The following is a 22749-nucleotide window of genomic DNA, read 5'->3' as shown; positions in this document are numbered from 1 at the left end:
GCCTATCTTAATAAAAATAAAAAACGTATAAAATGTTAGCTGCTGGATTTTTCTACTGTGAATCGATGATATTCCTTCATATTGTCATTACAAACAAAATACATTTTGAATTCAGTTAATTTAACTACTGTGGTTTCGTGGCTAGACTTAGAATATAGAAAAGATAAGGATATAAAGCTTAAAAGTACTCCACTTAAAGATACCAGATAAATCACTTAAAACAATGAACATGCAGATTTTTAGCAATCAAAACAAAAAACAAATTTCAGTTTGAATGACTATGATTTCAAAATATTCAGTCATCTGGGTCCAAATATAGACTTAGAGGACAGTTAAACACTACCAAAAATAACTACTTTACACAGGAGACACTAGAAACCAAAAAAGACAATATAAGAGCCAAGATTATAAAACAATAACTGTTTTGGCCTCCTCGGTGATTTGTGCCCAGAGGGCGCACCGCACAAAGAGTTAGTTGCGTTACAGAACGTAAGGGAAGCAGACATGGCAAAATGTCGGGCGTATTACCGCTAATTGAGGTAATTGCATCGTATCTGTCAGGTGGCAGAAAACTAGTATGCTGTATCAATTCACATGCCAGGTGGCAGAATATGTCTATCATGTACATGCCAGGAGGCATAACGCTTGTAAATATGCCAGGTGGCATACGATTTGTAAATAAATTGTAAATAAATGTACAGTAAAATATCTTGGCGCAATAGATCAAGGAACACGCATCAACAACCTTCTGATCATTTGGATACATACATTTTTCTTTTGGTGACCCGGACGTGATTTGTGGAGATGAAGAATGGACGAAGAAAAGTAGCTAGTTCATGAAAATTAGTGAGTTCACGACAGAAAAGCCAGGATTTAATGCGAAGAAATTCGAGGTAGGCCCCTTTTTAATTTTTCCAGTTTTGAATAGAATTGTTGAATAAAAATCTTGTTGATTATAATTGTTGATAGAATCTAATGGTAAAATGGAGGCTATGAATAAGGCAAAGAAGTTGCGTACGGTGACGTGTTACTTAACTACTAAGTTGATGAGTAAAATAGAATCTGCATTGTTAGAAGAGGGTGAAACCGCGAATGAGAAATTAAAAGAATTACTCGAAATGTTACTTGAAAAATCGCAGTTGTTGAAACAATACAATTCTGAGATTGAAAAACTTATAATTACGGAACAGGAGTTGGAAACAGAAGTAATTTCCGCGCAGGAATATCAGGAAAGAATTATAAGTTTTAAATGTAAAATTCAGGAAAAATTAAGAAAAAACGCGTGCAAAGTTGAATCTAGAAATTCTAGTGAGGAAACTATATCTCCAAAATTGAAAACTTGTGAAGTTAATACTTAAAATTGCCAAAATTAACGATTACAAAATATTACGGTGATCCTTGTTCTTGGCTTGAATTCTGGAATCAGTAATTCCATTCACCAAAACGAAAGTCTCAGTTCGGTTGACAAGTTTTGTTATTTAAAATCGCTTTTAGGAGGTTTAGCTTTAAATGCTATTAGTGGATTAACATTTACTAGTGAAAACTATACGGTGGCTGTTGATATACCAAAAAACCGTTTCGGCAGAGATGACATGCTTATTAATGCGCATATGAATAAATTGTCGAGTTTAGAACCTGTAAAATATTCCGGAAATACGGCTTCTTTGAGGAAGCTTTATGACGATATAGAAATACAAATAAGGAATTTAAATTCTTTAAATGTTACTAGTGGTTCTTATGGACATTTATTATCCCCTATTTTGTTAAAGTTTATACCCGAGAATTTAACTCTAGAATTCACTAGGAAAAGAAGTGAGAAACAAAATTTCGATGTTAATGAACTACTAACGTTCTTGAAAACGGAAGTGGAATGCAAGGAAACGTCAATGATGTTAGCGCGTTCTAAGAATTTTGATGTAAATGAAACATCAATACGAAACAAAAGTTCCCATCAAGGTTATCAAAATAAATCTTACATGCATTCTAAAAGAAATATTTACAGTATGAATAAGCAAGGTGCTTCAGTATTAACTAGTCAAAGCGAAACTCCCTTTAAATACTTTCAAAAATCACATTTTAATCAAAATCGAAAGTTCTCTACCCCGCCTAAGAAAAAGAATCAAAATGTCTGCATATTTTGTTTATCTGCTTGTCATATGAATCATGATTGCACACTTCATTTAAAGGCTCGCCGAAAGGCATTAATGGATCAAGGTTTATGTTTTATTTGCATTTCGAAAGGGCTTTTCGAGAGGCGTTTCTGTGCTCATAAAGATGAAAAGTGCAGTCTGTGCAATATCCAAGGTTTACATAATTCGTTAATATGTGACGCCGCATCAAAAGATTTAGAGACGGATACTTCCAATCAGACAAAACAAACGCCAATCCCTGAAGCTTCTCTTTCACTCTTATGTAATGAAAATAATAACAAAATTAAACCACCAACTTCCGTTCTTTTACAGACATTTTCGGCGATAGTGAGGTGTAAAGGGGGAAACGAAAAGGTATTACGTTGTATGCTAGATTCAGGGTCAACAAAGTCATTCATCTTACGAGAAGTAGTTGATTTACTGGGGTTGAAAGTTATTCATAAAGAAGCACTTATTATTTTCACATTTGGATGCAAAGATGCAAAAGAGCGCTTGTATGATATCGTAGAAATAGTATTCCAAAATGTAAACCATCCCAATGAAAAGATAAAAATTAACGCAATAGTCATTGATTCTATAACACTAGGGCAAGTAAAAGTTCCTTCTCAGTGGATACGACAGATAGCGTTTGAGAAGGGAATAGAATTAGCAGATGCTGGTACGAGTGACGAAATTCAAGTATTAATAGGTTCAGATTATATTTGGGAAATTTTAGGAGAACGAAACGTGAAGATTTGTAAAAAATTAGTCGCAACAGAAAGCACTTTCGGTTTCGTGATTCAAGGCAGGGACGAAGGATCAAATTGGAAGGATGCAAGATTTAATCATATAACCGTTGTAAATGAGGACTTAAATTATGAAAGAGTTAAAAAATTATGGGAATCAGAAGCAATTGGGATAAGTTCGGATAAAGAAATATATCGATCAGATAAAGAAATTTTAGAGTCATTTGAACGAAATACAACTTACGAGAATAAAAGGTATGAGACTCGATTATTGTGGAAAGTGGGTGTTAAAGGTTTAAATAACAATTATGAAATCGCGAAACAGCATTTACTATTTTTAAATAATAAATTTCAGAAAAACAGCGAGCTATATTTAAAATATAATGAGATAATTAATGAACACTTGAGAGATGGTGTAGTATTTGAATGGTAATTTGAAAACAGGGTATTACATGCCTCATCACGTGGTAGTGCACGAGCAGAAGGATTCTACAAAGTTTCGAATAGTTTTTGACGCTTCTTCTAAAAGTAAGGGAAATTTATCACTTAATGATTGTTTGGAAAGCGGACCTAATTTAAATCCTGATTTGCTAAAGATTATCATTAAATTCAGGGTACATTCAATTGCGTTTTGTGCCGACATTCAGCGTGCATTTTTAGAGGTACGCTTAGCTAAAGAAGATAGGGATTTTTTAAAGTTTTTGTGGATAAATGAAGAGGGGTCAAATCTCGATCACAGTAATCCCAACTTACAAGTTCTCCAACACAATCGAGTTCCTTTCGGGGTCAAGTGCTCACCTTATTTATCAACAGCTACAATAAGACTGCATTTAAAAAAGTATGAAGATGCCTACGAAGAGGCATGCAGTATGTTAAAAGAGCTTTACGTAGATGATTTAATTTCTGGGACAGTTAATGTAGCAAAGGCCTTACATTTAAGCAAGGACATGATTTTCATTCTTAGCGAAGCCAGTATGAATTTACGTAGATGGGTTTCAAACTCACCTGAGCTGAATGAACTATGGAAACTTAATGGAATTGACTCTCGTGAAACATCTGAAGACTCTTTGGTACCGTTGAAAGTTTTAGGTCTTATCTGGGACAATGTCAATAATAATTTGAAAATAGATGTATCTCAGTTTGAGAAGTTACAAAATCTAAAGTAACTAAACGCATCATTTTAGCAGCATGTGGTATGCTGTTTGATCCCTTGGGAATTATGAATTCATTTACTGTTCGAGTTAAACTCTTAATGCAAACTATATGGGAAAAGGGTATTCAATGGGACGAAAATGTTCCCCTTGATACAGAATTCATATTTCAGGAATGGTTAAAGGAAGTTGAAAAAATAAAGTTTTTCGAAATTCCCAGACAGTACTTCAGTGATATATGTTGGAAGTTTATAGAAGTTCACATATTTTCTGATGGCAGTCCCAAGTGTTATGGTGCGGTAGCATATTTTAGATTTAAGAAGAAAAATAAATGTAAAACAAATTTCATAATGTCGAAATCCCGTTTGGCTCCATTAAAAAGGGTAACACTCCCTAGGCATGAACTTTTGGGAACATTAATTTCTGCAAGATTAGGTTCGTATTTGCAATCGATATTTCCGCAGTTGGATAAGGGAAATATATTTTACTGGACTGATTCCCAAATTTGCATTCACTGGATCAAGGGATCTGCCAACGAGTGGAAACAATTTGTTAGAAATCGTGTGGTAGAAATCAAGGAGAAAACAATTTTAAACAACTGGTACTTTTGCAGTCGGAAAACAAACCCTGCTGATAAACTTACGAGGGGGATGGATGCTGAAGCTTTAATTAATGATAGCGATTGGTTTTCTGGGCCACCCTGGCTTTTAGAAGTAGATATTCGACATCAAATAAACGAAATGAATACCGAAGCTGACTTGCAAAACGTTAGTGAAGAACGAAAATGTGTTACTTTGAAAACACTTGTGGAATCTAGAGAACCGTTACTAAATCTTGAACTGTACGGAAATTTAACCAAAGTACTGGGAATAATGGCTTATGTTCTGCGCTTCGTGAACAACTGTAAATCCGCTCATGAAAAGCAATCTGGTGTGCTTACCGCCTATGAGTTACGGAAGGCTTCAGAATTTATTATAAGAAATGTTCAACTTGATGAATTTTCAGAAGAAATTAAGGCTTTAAAGACAGGACAACCGATTAAAACTAAAAGCAAAATCATTTCACTTAATCCATTTCTAGATAAAAACGAAATTTTAAGACTAGGAGGTAGATTAAGAAATGCAGAAATTACCAGAGAAAGTAAACGTCCCATTATATTGCCAAATAATAATCACTTCGCAAAATTAATGATACAGCATTATCACAAAAAACATTTACACAGAGGTTTGCATTTAATGTTATCTGCAATATGACAGAAATACTGGATAATAAATGCAAAGAATGAAATTAAAAAATGCATTTGGAAATGCATAAAATGTTGCAGAGTACGAGCAGTAACATCTATTCAATTAATGGGAGAACTACCTGCAAGTAGAGTGATTCCAAGTAGAACCTTTTCAAAGGTTGGCGTTGATTATGCCAGCCCATTTTCTGTGAAAATGAAAAGGGGAAGAGGTATAAGACCAATTAAGTGTTATGTCTGTATTTTTGTTTGTTTAGCTACAAAGGCTATCCATTTAGAAATTGCTAACGACTTATCAAGTGAAGCATTCCTAGCTGCTCTAAAACGATTTGCTTCGAGGAGAGGAAAAGCTCAAGAAATAAGAAGTGATTGTGGAACTAATTTTATAGGTTCAAATAAAATCCTCAAGGAAGCAGTTTCATCTGTCCAGTCAACCTCAGAATTTCAAAGGTGGTTAGCAAATGAAAACATAAGGTGGAAATTCAACCCGCTAGCTGCTCCACATCATGGTAGTATATGGGAGGCAGCTGTTAGATCTATGAAGCTGCATCTAAAGAAATGTGTTGGAACTCAAATTTTGACTTATGAAAAGTTTTTAACTCTAATTGCACAAATTGAAGCATGCTTAAATTCGAGGCCAATAACACCGGTTTCCAGTGATCCCAATGATTTGACAGCTTTGACTCCTGGACACTTTATTATAGGGACTTCTTTAACAGCTGTTCCGGTGCAAGATTTAACCGAAGTACGAGTGTCTCCATTGCAAAGATGGCAACTAACACAGCAGATGTTCCAAGGGTTTTAGAAGCGGTGGTCTAAAGAGTACCTGTGCCAACTACAGCAGCGTAGCAAATGGAGACAGCCTAGCAGAAATATTCGTCTAAGTGACTTGGTTCTCATTAAAGAAGATAATATGCCTTCATTACATTGTAAACTTGGGCGAGTAATAGAAGTGTTTCCTGGAAGAGACAATAATGTCCGAGTGGTTAGACTAAAAACTGTGCACGGGGACATTAAACGTCCTATTATCAAACTGTGTCTTTTACCAGTTGAAGAACATTAACTTAAGTGTTTGTTTTATACTGAATATGTTTTATTATTATTTTCATTTCTTATTGTACTAACAATTTTATTTGTTTGTTTTAGTTTAACCCTTATAGTTAACCTTTCAATATAATAAGCTAGAAGATTGGTAAGTGTAACATGTAATTTTATACTTTTTGAAGGTTTTTGTATGTTTTCAGTTTCTATATTTTTCATTTACTTGTTTGCATATATTGAAGATTGTATTAAGATGAATGTAATTCATCGTGGGGGGGAGGATGTTTTGGCCTCCACGGTGATTGCGGTGATTTGTGCCCAGATGGCGCACCGCACAAAGAGTTAGTTGCATTACAGAATGTAAGGGAAGCGGACACGCCAAAATGTCGGGCGTATTACCGCTAATTGAGGTAATTGCATCGTATTCACATGCCAGGTGGCAGAATATGTCTATCATGTACATGCCAGGAGGCATAACGCTTGTAAATATGCCAGGTGGCATACAACTTGTAAATAAATTGTAAATAAATGTACAGTAAAATATCTTGGTGCAATAGATCAAGGAACACGCATCAACAACCTTCTGATCATTTGGATACGTACAATAACTAAGCAAAGAAGTTAAATCAGGTTTAAAATAAAGATACTCCTTTCAATATTGGGCAATTCTTATTTTGATCTAAAATAATCCACAGAAGACAACAAATTTTAAAAATATCCTAAATAAATTATGGTCCCATTTTCTTCATTGTTAATAACCTTATAACTTTTTACATTTATGCATTTGCATCAAACTAAAAACTGATCTATGGAAATAATTTATTTGTATTATACCTAACAGCATTTCTGATCTAGTCTGAATTCTTTCTATTATTCAGTCCTAGGATACAGCAATGTGCTTGGTTCATAAAAGCAATTTTACATGAAGTAGCAGGTTTAAAAAAAAAAAAAAAAAAAAAAAGTTCCTTAAAAGTAGACTCCAAAGAAGGTTATGATTGAAGTAAACTAAATGTTAATTTATTTTTTTAAAACAAAGGAGCTTATACAATGAGAATTCATTCTCTGACACTGCAAAAAGAGAACAGGTTGCTCAACACCTAGTGTCCTTAAATTATACAAATTTTGACAGATATGAAGAAACTTATAATAGTTTCCCACTCGACTTCCAGAAGATATGAGATAAACTGACATTAAAAATGGAAAGTTGGAATAAAAAATGAAGTGTGATTTTAGAGCATCCAAATTAGCATCTAATTGCTGAAATTGGTACATAAATACTGAAGAAGCTGACCATATGCAACACAGTTCAATTATCAAAAACTGGCTGGCTGTGACTTATTCCTCTTTGGTTAATCTCGTGAAACATATGGTGAAAATCTTATTTTTATATAGGAAATATGTGCGTCTTCCAATTTTTGCCATAATCCATTTTGTAATTTTCTAAAATATTTAACTTCTATCAGATTACCTCATATTTAATCAATAAAATTTGTTCTGGGAAAAAAAGTTCTCTGGCAAGAGAATCATCAATGGTAAAGCACATTAAAAATGTTCAGTGAATAAACTGCACGGGGGAGGCAGTTCTATATCTGACATTCTACTGGTTTGACTGACGAAATTCAAATTGCATTTTCTATGTCTCCAAAGCACGACTAAGGATATATATTAGATTTTTATACAGCTTTATTCTAATATAGGTATTTTGACACAAAATCTGACTTTTTCTGTAATAGCATACCAATATTTTTCCATATTTCGATTACACGACTCAAATTATGCCTAGATATAAATTTTGTAATTTTTGGTGAGAAATTTATGGAGAAATTAAAAAATTTATCTTGGCAAATTTTTTTCAGTTTGCGCCATGAATAATTCACTTGGTGAACTTCTTAATTTATAGCAACCTATTTTCCTTTCCTTGTTCTTCATTGTCCAAAAGTGGGGAAAAAAGTCATTATTCATGCTTTCAAATAATTTGAACAAAGTGCAGAGGCGTAGCTAGGGTTTTCAGCACCTGGGGACAAATGAAGATCTTGTGCCCCTTTCTGTGTGCCAAGAATGAAAAATATTTCATTCTTGGCCTAAAATTTCGTAACATCAATTTGGCACCCCTGGATGCTGCGCCGGAGACAGATGCCCCACCGTAGCTATGCCACTGACAAAGCACATAAACCACATTTTCGTTATTATTGCTTATAATAAATGTGCCAAAATGTAAATTCACATATATCTTAGGAAACTGAATAAAAAGCTTTAATTTTTTACAATTATGCTTAGAAACGCATCTACTTTAAGATGATGGCAAAATTTTATAGGTTATAATTCAAAATTTTTTTCAAAAATTTTATAAAAATTATTTAAAAATACAAATTTTAATAATAAATCATAAAAAATAGGTGAATTTTATTTGGAATGAACTTAAATTTTGAAATATGAAAGGATGAATCAAATAAGTGTAATAAAAAAGAGAAATATTGATAAATATATATCAAATTAAATTAACATTGAGGAGCTAAATTTTTGACAGCTAATTTATTAAAAACTACCCATGTGATTTTTATAAAGCTGGCAGTTTGGCACTATTTGAGTCGTAGAATCGAAATATGGAAAAAATTGGCATGTCATTTCAGAAAAAATCCGATTTTGTGTCAAAATATCTATATTAGAACAATGCTATATATAAATCTAATACATATCCTAAGTCACACATTCGGGATATGAAAAACGCAAGCTGAATTTCGTCAATCAGCCCGGAAGAATGGGAGATATAGAACTGTTCGCCCTCTTTTTTTTGTGCAGTGTACATTACAATGGTATTCAATCAAATTTATTACCACTTTTCGTAGTTTTCTCCATGTGTAACATGGGTATGAGCCAGTTTTCCTTATGTAGTCCTTCACGGAGCATCCCTTCTTTTCCATATAATGCCTAATGGCACAGTACATAGAGTCAAAAGTCGTTAATCCGGACTTGTTGGGACTCCGGCGAATCCGGATTATCGATTTTTCCGGATTATAGATCATCAGTTTAAGTCTGGTAAGATAGCATGCAGAAATTATAAAATTAAAAATATGAAATAAAGAACAATTATGATCTAAAGGGTATCAAAATTTAAAAAAAAAAAAAAAAAAAAAAAAAAAAAGCTTAATATTTATTTCTTTACTTTATTAAACATTTCTTTCAAAGTAAGTTGTTTAACACTAGAAGCATCATTAGGGTCATTTTGACCTTTTTTTCTAGTGTTAAGTTGCTTCGTTTTAGGTGATGATACTTTCTCTTTAATTCTATAAGCAGACATAATCCTATAATTGCTGTGTCGAGAATACTGACTAATTTGTCAATCGAAATTTTTTCGTTTTCAATAACCTCCGTGTCACTTTCTTCACTATCTGAAGCGAATTGTAATGACGAGGAATTTGATTTAAATCATATCAAAGACGGAGTACATCAAGATGAAATACTACATTTAGTAAGGAATTATAAGCCAAATAAAATAAAAACATCTGCCCTGAAGATAAGGATAGTGCTGACAGATCAACTTCCAATTCATTGTGCGCCGCGGCGTCCCCCCCTCCCTGCCGCAGTGCAGCGTAAAATTGATAAACAGATTTCGGAATGGTTAGGGAAACGAAGGATATGCCTTTATCCATTTTTTGCAGCAATTCCACTTTTTGTTTAATGGACTTTGAAACATACTTTCGCTTTGTAGATCCTTTACATATTAGTAAATATATATCGGAAATTCTATTTGAGATAATCGAAAGTTCAAGCTTACTTTCATAAAATTGCTCTAACAGTCTGCAAAAAATAATAAGCCGGATCCAATTCGAAGATTAAGAAACAACGCAATCTGCAACATTAACTGAATTAGATAATTTTAGCTTAGCTTATACCATCCATTATACATTAAACGTGCATGCGTAAATGTATTATGCGCATGCGCACATGCATATTCGCAGCCGTAAAGGTCTTACGTGCATGCGTCACCGTGACGCATGCGCAGAAAGTCTGTAGCTTTGAGGTCCGGATTATAGATCATTCCGGATTATGGGTGTCCGAATTAACGACTTTTGACTGTACTAAAATAATACTAACAATAAAGTTTGATTTACTCACAATCTTATATTTATCTATGGACAAAATAAACAGTACTTACAACGCTTCATTCTAGAAGATGATATAGAAAGCAATGTATCTATAAGATCTCTTAGATGTCTCAACTTGTTTTGATAATAATTGGTACTTCGAGCTACCTGATCTGAATATAAGTCTTGTTTAGTCTGAGCAAGAGAATCCATCTGAAGTAGAATATGCCTGAGATAATCTCCAGAAGCACTGTCAGTAGATTCAATACAACGCAGAATGGCTTGTTGGACTACAGGTTCTAATTGTTGAATTAAAAATTCAATCTTTCTATTCATATCAGCCTGTTAAAGAAATACAGCAATAAGCACTACTACATTATTTAATATACATGTATAATTCATAACAGTTATTCAAAATAGATAAAACTAATATATTTATATATAATTCATGATATTTCAAATAAAGAAATTAAGAATATTGGGGGCGAGAAGAGTGAGAGAAGGCTAAATTTTAAAAATAATTTTGATAAACTATAATTTTTTTATTTCTAACTTGTAAACAAGAAACCATGAGAGAATTATGAAGACCACTTTTCCATTAAAAACCTCTTACTGGATATAATTTCCACAAAAAAAATTATATTAAGGAATATTGATTTTTGGCTTAAGTGCTGCCAGTTATTAAATCTAGGGTTCAAGTTTTTATCCTCACATAATAAACATTTCTTATCTGCCATTTAAAATCATTTCCCAAATAAATGTTTCTATAGATGAAGAAACAAGTGAAAATTGCTATTCACTAAGTCTGAATTGATCAGATAGCTGATCTAGTTTGAACTATCCAATTTGAGTGCTTCCAGAGCCGAAGTTTTGACGTAATGATGGTTTGTGTATAGGAACTGTGAAATAGGCAGAATATACCATCACTTCTTTTTGTTTTTGTTTGGAATGGTTCATTGAAATCAGTGCAAGGGTTACATTATGCAACACACCAGAAGGTACAAAATTATAAAACTCTGTGCTTTCATAGAAGAGTGAGGCTTCTAATTTTATCTTGTCCAGACACATGGTCCCACTGAAATGATTACTTGGATTCAGATGTGAGGTTTGCACTTTCAGGATATTAAAGATATGCTCTTTCCTTTCTTCCCCTTAATGCTGAAACAATTTTTTTATAAAATGTTTTGTACATTATTTTCATTTAACAAGCAAATTAAAATTTCACTGCTTACATTACTGCAAGGGAAAAAAATCTTTTAAATGAAGTTTTATTCCACATTTGTAATATCATTTACTAAATGTTTATAAAATTGCTTATTTTACTTGACTCTTCCAAAATTTTAACATTTTAACATCTACAAGTTTTTTAAATATAATTCTAAAATTTTTACAAATTATAAAATTAGTATTATTATTATTGCCTTCTTTTAAAAGAAAAATACTTAAAAACATTAATGAACTGATTTTTGACATTCCCGTCTCACTAATGCCAGTATGGGACTTCAGTTGCAGTCTTCCAACCACTCTTGCCATGAAACTGCGGACATGCAAGTCAAAGTCACATGGAAATAAAAAAATAATTGGGAATGTAAAATGATTGGCTCCATGTTCTATTGGTGTAATCTTTTTGGTGTGACAGAAATGAAATGCTTCAAAGTTATTTTGCTGCCAATTTCTTTCATTTGGTTTAACATGTAAAATAAATATTAACGGTTGCTTTTTAAATAAAGTTTACTCTGAATTTCTAATACAGTCAAAAGTCGTTAATTCGGACACCCGTAATCCGGAATGATCTATAATCCGGACCTCAAAGCTAAAATCTTTCTGCGCATGCGCCGCATTGACGCATGCGCATAGGCGTTTTACTCGTGCGCGCAAGACATTTACGACTGCGCATATGCATCTGCGCAAGTACAGAATACGTTTTCGCGTGCGCGTTTAATGTATGATGGACGGTATAAGCTAAAATTATCTAATTATCTATTTCAGTTAATGTTGATAATTGCGTTGTTCCTTAATCTTCAAATTGGATCCGGCTTATTATTTTTTGCAGACTGTAAGAGCAATTTTCTAAAAGTAAGCTTGAACTTTCGATTATGTCAAATAGAATTTCCGATGCTGGAGCTCCCAAAGGATCTAGAAAACGAAAGTATGTTTCGATGTCCATCAAACAAAAAACGAATTGCTACAAAAAATGGATAAAAGCATATCCTTTGTTTATCTAACCGTTCCGAAATCTGTTTATCAATTTCACGCTGCTCTGCGCGGGGGGGGGGGGCACGTCGCGGCGCGCAATGAACTGGAAGTTGATCTGTCAACACTATCGTTATCTTCAGGGCAGATGTTTTTATTTTAGTCGGCTTATAATTCCTTACTAAATGTAGTATTTAATTTCGATGTACTCCGTCTTTGATATGATTTAAATCAAATTCCTCGTCATTATAAATATCACGAATACAAATCACATAGTTTTCTGGTTGCAATTTTCTAATTTCGGCTATGAGTAAGGTATGCTTTACGCATCCGCGCGTTAAAAGAAATGTTTAATAAAGTAAACAAATAAATATTAGGCTTCTTTTTTGGTAAATTTGGATACCCTTTAGATCATAATTGCTCATTATTTTATAAATTACGGTTTCTTATTTTTAGTTTTATAATTTCTGCATGCCATCTTACCAGATTTAAACTGATGATCTATAATCCGGAAAAATCGATAATCCGGAATCGCCGAAGTCCCGACGAGTCCGGATTAAAGACTTTTGACTGTATAATTCAACAACTTCTCAAAAATGTTCAATTTTTTTATCATCACATATTTGTTATTTTTAAGATTTCAATAGCCAAAAATTCCATTATAAAACAAACTCCTTACCCTTTTTAAATAAGAATAATTAAATAACAACAATAAGCAAATTCCTCCCTCCCCTCCTATGCAAGTACGTAGCAACTCAAAAGTAACAATTCAATTATTTGAAAAGTATACATGTTGGCATGACGTTTTCAGAGAAATGCACATGGAAAGATGGTATCCGCCCTTTTTTTAAGCTGAATATTTTATTGAGAGAATAGCTACACTTTTATTTGAAGTCACAGGTGTACACAGTGCAGCCAACACTATTTGTCATATTGAAAGAAATTACTTGCTATGCTGTGAAGGAGTACAGCCAAATTCTCTTAGATGCTGTGCAGAATATCATGCCATGTCTGATGATGATCACATTTGATTTCAATAAACTCATGATCACACCTATGTAAGATTGGTTAGACAAACTGCATATAAAAGAAAGTTTTAAACTCCTTTTGCACTAATTTGTCAGAAACAGTTGAAGACATGGAAACAGTTGAAGAAAAATTCCCATATTCTGTTACTCTTTCCGCTAATATTGATCGATTTGCTTAGATTCGTAATGATCGTAATTAATTCCAGATTAAACTCAAAATCCAATCCAAGTAGATTGCAACTTAAGCCTTAAAATTACACATTAGCTATAGAGGGACATGAAAAGACTATTCATTATCTTGTTAGAATTTAAAATCCTGACGAAATCATACTTCATTGAGTTATCCATGCCACCGGCTGTCACAAAGAACTTTACATACATCTGCAGAAGTAAGTGGTGGACTCTGCCTCCTCGGTAATTTTTCAGTTTAGTTTTCTTCAGTATTTCCCGTCGGTATTTTATAAACATTTAGAGATGAATCACAAATCCTCGATTCTAAAACGGCATCAAATTCTGCTACCAAATTTAATTACTTACTCAATTACATCAAACTTCCTTCCTTCGTTTTATAGATTCTGTTTATGTTTAGGTGAAATCCATCAGATTATTCTGTTTTCAACTGAGCTGGCTTATTTTAAATATCAATATAAAGTGAAAAATGCTGTGTGCTGTGTGTTGTGTCGGGTGGGGAGCCCATTTTCGCGCTCTAGCAGAAAAGATGTCTGCGGTCTTTAAATATAGTACTAACACAAAACAATAGTTTATTTAAAATGACTTTTCGGCCCTTGGTGTCGCATTAAATTTAGTGCCTAAACAGCTCTCCGTATAGGCCCCTGAAAGCAAAAATGGCATTAAATATTAAATGCACATATGTCATACGCATATCTATCATTCACACTACCAATCTGATTTAATCCTAGTATACAGTACACATGGGAATTTCGCGATTTTTGGCGACATAATGGCGAGCAGTTAATGCGGTATTTATGATGAGCAGTAAACGAGCCATTTTGGTGGCGACAATTTTCAAAATCGCGCCATGGCCGTACGTAGGGAATTTATTTAATTTCTGAATTCTATTTTAATAGCCACTTTTACTTTTATTCAATCAGAGGTCTTATGCGGTTAGATTTCGAAGTCCAAACAGCTATAAGCAAAGCTTATCTAATACGAGACATAATGGAAACTGTGGAGCTTATGAGTAAACTGAACTCATATACAAAACCGTGTCTATCTAATTTTTCATCTGAGGCAAGAGGGTAAATGTGCACCTCTATATAATAATGTTCAAGGTAACTAAACTTGTATACTTCTGTATTAAATAAAGTAGCTGTTTTAAAATCACAATACAGTAACTTTTATAGTAATTTTTAATAATTTTTTATATCCAGAAAATGATTCACAAAAACTTTATAGTTTTAAAATAAATAAAAAGTTAATATTTTTTTCATTAATCAGATAAAATAAAAAATTATGAAAATAATAAACAGCAATGCAATGAATAACAAAATACTAGGGGGGAGTATAAGTTGTACACACACAGGAAAAGAAAATATATAAAAACATTTCTTAGATATTCAATATCTAGCAATGGTTTTTATGTTTTAACGATAACTATAAATATAATGAACTGCACAGTTCGGAGACACAATAAATGCGGATACAGTGGATAAAGATACAAATGATGAATCTCGGTCTACAGCAAACGTTTATGAGAAATGGCTAATAAATTGATATACGATAGATTTTGTTTTGGGACCTCTCTGAAATTCGCATAAGGGAAGACATTAACGTAAAATCAATGAAGACATACTTAAATAAATGCTTTGACTCTACAGTAAGGTAAACGTATGCTGAAAGGCAACAGACTGCCTGAATAAATGACTAGTAAAGGACGGTTAACGAAAATCAGATAGTCCGCTTTATAGCTCTGCGAATGAAATGCAGTATCAAGAACGCAGCACACTTTTTATTGTTTTAAGCATGCTGTTCTAGAATTGCTTTTCTTAATGCTTTGAAAGCTGAAAGTCAAAAATCACAATTTCTTTTTTAAAACGCATTTTTATGAATTTGATAAGCCGTTCACCTTAAGCAAGTGTCTCATTTGCCCCACCCTTGTTCCGGCTCTGCTCATATATGACGCCGAGTACTTTGTAACTCGCAGATAATGTTTCAATTATTAGCGATAATAATGTACACTCATTAGGTTTTCATGAAGCAGGAGACGTGAAAAATGTGCAGTGCCCTAGCCGGGATTCGAACCTTGGACCTCTCGAATGCGCGCCGACTAAGCTTACACTTTGCACCACGAAGGCATGCGAAAAGAAGGGGGTGGGGAAATACCTTATAATACAAAATATTCCATTTATTATACTGCATGCATTTCAACAAAACATTTATTTAGAAATTATAAAAACAAAAAAGGAAGTAAACTTCCTATAACGAAGAAATACAGTATAAAGCGTATATGTCAAGTAAAGTGCAAACAATGGTACTAACCAAACAGTTGTCTAGTAACTGACGTAATTGACAGACTGAATTTCTGGGAAAATCCACAGCACTGCATCCAAGCGCACATGAACGCAAGCAAGTCACGAAATTCATAAAAACGAGTATGAATATATAATGAACAGGACAAGAAATTTTATTAGTTCATCGCTAAAATGTTTCTTACAGGACTAAATTTCCTCATTTTCTATCTAATATCCCTATGGATCATGCATTATCAACCAAAATCAAAAATGCAATTTTCAAAATGTTGGGTACACTGCGCATATCACAAACAAGACATTACAGCCGTCAATTAAAATTCTTGAATGAATGCCAATCTACACTTTTAAGAGTAATTAAACGGCAAATAGAGAGGGAATTATCAGATTAAAATTTTACAAACTCTCTCAGACACCAATTAAATTCTCCTTTATTTAATTAACCTATTAATTTTATTTACCATTTTATTTACCAATTAACGTTTATTTCCTGTAAAAGGTGATTAACCAAATTTGAGCTGCAGATTTTAATGCACGCCTGCTGTTGTTACTAGGCAGCCAATAAATTTTCGTCGATATATGGTAATAGTAAGAAAGAAAAGGAGAGGAGAAGAATGAGCGTCTTGAGAAATCTGAAATTTTTTACTCAGGATTATGGAAAAATAAATATCTTGTGCGTAACTGTAAATGCCCATTGATATTCGTTAGCGCTATCATAAATAGTCCTAGATCAAAACCTCTCACATCTATTACTTTGTTTTCACATAACAGTATATTTATAATGTATAGCTTTCAGTAAAATGTTTTGCTGATGAATATGGCGTTGTAGGAAAAGAGCCCAAACTGTTGCACCATCGTATCGAGCTGGGAGATTTGCTGATCAAAACACTTAAATTTTTATTACAGTAGTCACCTGCTCATCCCTTGAATTTCAAAACATCATTAAAGAAAATTTCTCCTTTATATAGGCAAAAAAGACCATGGCTAACGGACAAACAGACCTCCTAATGCTCAATGATGTCACTAGCATAATAAAGGTGGCAGAACCGAAGAATCACTTGTAATGATGAAATTTACTCCACCCACTCCAATCTGTTTTCAGGATTATTTCAAGAGAAAGTCAGATTTTTTCTCTGTTTACTTCAATCTTTCGGTCATCTCCTTTTCTTGTATCTCCCCTTGCCTCCAATTTCTCCTCTCGAAATTCCCACGCCCAGAACTTATTTTATCATGTGCCTCAGTGCATTATTTCAACGTTGCATTAATGCAATAGTTCGGTGATAAAGCTTATGCCTACTCAACTACATGTAGTTCCCCAAAAGAAAAGTTGCTTCGGAGCAGACTATAACTCAGTGACGTCCCACGTTCAAAGATTTCCGGTCGGGAAGAGCAAACCGTGAAAAACAAAAATTTTTGTAAACACAAAAAAGTTCAGGAGGAATGCAGTTAATTTAATTCCCAGCAGTTCCTCGAAGGCATGCTATTATAACTGTCTTTGCCTTATCTTTTCAGATTTACCTTATCAAAGAAACAGACCAAATTAAAATATTTATATATAAAATTGCATTTCATGAAAGAGCAATGAAATAAACAGCTCCCACGTCCAGCATACACTGTATCACTAATGAAAGAAGGCACATTCCAGTACAAATATTACAAATAAATAAACGAACGTATTAAAAATTTAGTTCTCTTTAAAAACACTATTGATTTAATAACAAAAATAATAAAAATCACATTGAAAATTAACTATCATCAAACAGTTGTGCAACGTTTCATTGCTTAATTAATTCATCATTTATTTTAACTCAAGTAAAACTTTCCGTGGAAAAGATTTTACATATATATAAAAGTGGGCATATCCAAAAATGGTGGGAATACTTTTTAAACTTAATATATTCTCATGCACCTTATTTTTCATAAAACTTTATTTTTCAATCATCTTGGTTATTTTCGGGAAAAAAAAAAAAAAAAAAAAATGCCATATATCTCAGATAAATAATAAAAGCACTAAGAAACCGTATTGATATCTTTTCCTAGTCTCCTTGTTTGATAAAGAATCCTTTTTTTTTTTTTTTTTTTTTTTTACCCACGTTCCGCAGATGGCGCTTCCGCTTCGTTGCTAAGCGACTAGCAGAAAAATGTTGTAACTTCAGAATGGAAGGAAGAGAAAGTAATAAGACTTTTTTTCTTCCTAAGAATCGGCGAAAACTTCCGAGATGCAGAGCTGCACGTTGCTGCTGCGAGTTTAAATAGAAGAGTAAATTCTTTTGTTTTCTCTTTATTTCTACGGTTTATTTCAGGATGCGATATGGTTGAAAATACACTTTTTTCTCTTCTTTGTACTGCTTTTTTTTTTTTTTTCCAAGCTGTTTCCATTACGAGTATTCTCTTCATGTTGTTTAATTTCACTGCTTGTTTTCGCTACATTTTCAAATAACAGACACTACGTATTGAGTATACTGGTTACAGCAAATCACTCGAAGCAATATCTGAATGTTATAAAATGTAATGAAATCTTTACCACTGTTATCGTGTTTACTACTTTTTATGAAAGAAATCTCGACAAAAAAACCATTTAAAAAATTTTATTAATGCTTTTTTTAGGAGTAGAGGTATGCTAATTCAATCTAATATTTCTGTTATTATAAATTGATTTCGGGTGTAATTTTTATAAAAATAAATGGAAGTGATCAAAACTATTCATAATTTTATATGTTACAAATTATTTCAATACAAATTCTAATGACTAATCGTGTTTCCAATAATAAACGAGTACTTATATACGCACGTAATTATCCATTTTCTTTACGTAAATTACATATTTCTAAGTTTTGTCTAAGTTTGTATTTCTAAGTTTGAGATTGTTTGTGGTAAGTTTGAGATTGTGGTAAGTTTCTACGCTTTGTTATGACTGTTTGTTAAGTACTCTGTATTTATTTTTCCTACTTATGGTTTTAAATGAAGATGCACAAATAAATAGATATTTTAATATGTTTATTCTCATAAAAATTATTTTAATAAAAAAAATACCAGAATTAGACACTTCTATAGATATTTTTACTTAAATTTTAAGAGCAATTTTATTTTCATAAAAATTATTTTGGTAAAAAGAACATCAGAAGGAGGCAGTTCTTAAAGGCAGAAATTAATTCTTCTAGCTCTCTGATCGCGATATTTTCAAAAATGAGATAAGATGCAATGTATTCACATAAAGATAAAGCAGTAATAAGGTACAAACATAAACATTTTAAATGATAATACTATGTCTCACTTTAGAAACACTTTAAAGAATAAATAAAGTGCAAATAATACTGAACAGATTTGACAGAATACTGGACAGAAGTGAATCAGAATCTCAAGAAAGCCGAATGGTACTTAAGAGATAAAGAAAATATTAAAAGAAGAAGTTCCAGCTACCTGACTTATGAAAAGAGAAGCCTCATTCAAACAAAACATCTTTCTCGTTATTTTCTACTTATACCGTCCACTCTACTTTGTACATATAATAGTAAAATTAAATTTTCACCTGTTTTTTACGTTTAATATTGTGTTTATATTTAACCCCTAGATTTGGGTTATGAACGTGTTCTCAGAATACTAAAGTTTAAATAAACAGCCATCTGTGCTTCAGGAGCGTATTCATCCATTTTATATTATTTTCTACGACAAAAACAGTTTCAGTTTATAAATCTTTGGGGTTGACGAACGGCCTTCAAGAACAAATTAAATTCATGAACAGAGGTTTCAGTGTATACATTTTCTTAATTTGGCTATAAATCCACCTTCGCTAGACCTGACTACAGAATGATACATAATATTAATATGTAACAAAATGATCGCAAAGAAAATATATTATGCTAAAGACACAGGGTAGAACAAAAGGAAATGTATTTTAGACATTTCCTTTCGTTCGGAATGAAGTTTCTAACGAAAAAGAGAACATAAAAATACTTGACATATCAAGAATCTATCATATTTACTCATGAAAATTCATGACAGCACAAGCGAATGATCGATTGGCAAATAACACAAAAATTACGGTGAGGGGAAAATCTTTGCTTCATTAAGCTCCCATAATCCCTCTCCCTCTCTTTCCACTGACTTAGGCACGTTTATAGAGGTGACATAATGTTTTCCTGTTAAAATGCGCCAAGTGTAGCGCACCGAAACTGAACATCTAAGTACCGCATTGATCGCAACTTCAGTCAACCCCGCATCACAGACTAGGCACTCGAAGCCTTCCCTCACAATATTCTAATTAACTCTCCTCCATTTCTCGAGTGTGCTTTATGTGTTATTTATTCATCTGTGCTTTAATACGAACTCGTGACTTAGCGACGGACAGAGTTCCAAGAGAACTCTAAATACTAGAGCTACATTTCAGGTTTACTCAATTAAAATGTGTACGCATGTAAGATAAGATAAATATATCTGTGAATTTCCTTTCCTCATAAATTACAGAGAGTGATACGAAGCACAAATCACTTTCACTCACATTTCGGTACACGCTAAAGGGCCGTTTCCAATGGAGTTTATCTCAGCTAAAGGAGTCAATTCGACTAAGGAGTGTCGACTAGCTCCGCTGTGCCTGCAATTCAGATTTTTGAACTTGCTGCCGTATGGGAAAAAACTGGTTCTGGTGATGGGTCGGCTACGTCAGTTGTGTTCGTTAGCTCAGATAAACCTCAGTGGGAACGGCCCTTAAGAGGTCAAAAACTGCGTATACAGAAGTAATTTAGTGACCCAGACAATCCCCCCCTAAGTAGTTATTCAATACTCATCAATACAATTAACAGTCAGATTGAACTACTTTCTTCAAATGATGGATAAATTTCAAAACAGCTGCGAAAATCATCTTTCGTTATATTGCCCAGAAGTTCTGGGCCACTTTGATGACACATCTGTGAACACCTTCTGAAGAAGGTGTTGCCTCTGTCCCCTTTTTCGCGCATAAAAAAGCTTAACTTTTCCGCGAACTATAGAGATATCCTAGAGCAGATCGCGAAAACAGTTGAAAAGGTCTCCAACCGATGTCTCAGTAGAATAAGACATTTCACTCATCGCTAGGAGAAAAGCATATCTTTTATGGTGGTGATTATTTTCAAAAGTATTAAAACGACCAACTTAAAATAAAGTAACACAGTTGAAATTTTATTTGTTTCACATTTGACACAATAAAATACTTAACATTTTCTTTTCTAAAAGCTAATTTCCCCTCATTTTTTCTCTCGACATTTCATTTCTTTCTTTTCTAAAAGCGACACAAGAATTTAAACAATGTAAAGCAGGCTTCATCGATTTACGTTGCTGGCTGCCGTTCATCGAACCCAGGTTCGGATTCCGGAGAAATCTTAGAAGTTTGTGAACGTATTGTGTCTAATTGGGCAGTCATGCTGCCACCTGTAAGGTGCGCAAGCTTCGTACCAACGATAGACGCATTTCTGCTCTTTTCACCACAAGATTCGTAAACCACAAGATCCGGAAAAATCAGAATACGAGAACGTTCTCGTGCATTTAAAAAATTTATAAAAGCTGGAGGAAAACATCTCAATTCAGTTGTTTAGAAAACTGTCGTTTACTGTAGCGAATTTGCGGCGAGATCGGATTAGCTTTCTCTACGTTTCTCTCTGTTTTGAATTGAGTTCTATTCAACGTTTTAGTAGTTTAAAATATAACTACTGTGAGATATTGCGATATTGTACTAATATCTCTGAGGAAATTTCAGAATTTCGTTTTTATTTGTGGTGATAAGAATACATTTACATAGCGACAAAACTTTAATTAGCAATACATAACAACGTAACTTTAATTCGATAAAATAAAATGCCAAAAATTACAGCATAATACTTTAAAATCAAGAAGTGCATAGGCGATAGTTTTAATGACGTAACAACTTCATTAAATAAAAACATCTACTAATAGCATTCAATGACTGATCAAAATAATTCAGTTTACAAAAGAAAGAGTTAAATATAGATATATAAAGGAATATTAGCTCCCTAAACTAATACTTTTCTTGGAATCAGACCCTCCTGTACTTTCATAATTAAAGTACATTTAAGCACTACTAACCACAGAAATCTTGATAAATTATTAGCTTCAAAAATATATAAAAACCAAGAATTTTTTATAAAATTACCAACCTCCTTCACGTTTAGATGGTCTCCCTAACACTGCTATTCTTTTTACAATTTCGGATATGAATGATGTTAAATGTTTTCCTTATACGCTATAAATATTTCCTCCTAAGAAATCTGATCGTCGATTTACTACGACAGTAAGAACTTTGCATACAAATCAGAAAGGGGGGCATGTAAACCTAAGTAAACGTGATGCAGAATTAATTTTTTATCTGCTGACAAACAGAAAATGTTTGCCCACAAAACATGCCCTGTTAACTGCGACATAAATTACTTGAGATAATCCATGATGCTGAAATAAAGATACGCTGGCGATCGTTACTGAACTTAGGACCCCTATCAGAAAACAGAAAGCCAACATACGAATAGGATTATATAAAATCCTAAGAAGCAGCCACCTGGTGCTAGCAGAGCGGTCGCAATCACCTCACGATTGCCTTTGCTAGGCAATATTTCGCCTAAGGGATGTAATTTCCTTTTTTTTTTTCCGCACGTCATATT

General features: G+C 33.3%; 1 protein-coding gene across 1 annotated transcript in view; it reads right to left on the bottom strand.

Moving 5' to 3' along the window:
* The window catches only part of LOC118195958 (midasin), a 589327-nt gene that overhangs the window by 233339 nt on the left and 333239 nt on the right, over nucleotides 1-22749 (bottom strand). The window contains exon 42 of the mRNA XM_085823548.1: nucleotides 10467-10737. Within this exon, the coding sequence (XP_085679674.1) occupies nucleotides 10467-10737 (271 nt within the window). The remainder of the gene's footprint in view (nucleotides 1-10466; nucleotides 10738-22749) is intronic.

This window comes from Stegodyphus dumicola, chromosome 9 (genome assembly GCF_044657685.1).
Source record: "Stegodyphus dumicola isolate Sdum_Otavi_A_Nest chromosome 9, ASM4465768v1".
Lineage (NCBI taxonomy): Eukaryota > Metazoa > Arthropoda > Arachnida > Araneae > Eresidae > Stegodyphus > Stegodyphus dumicola.
The sequence above is the reverse complement of the archived record's forward strand: the minus strand, read 5'-3'. Positions and strand labels throughout refer to the sequence as shown.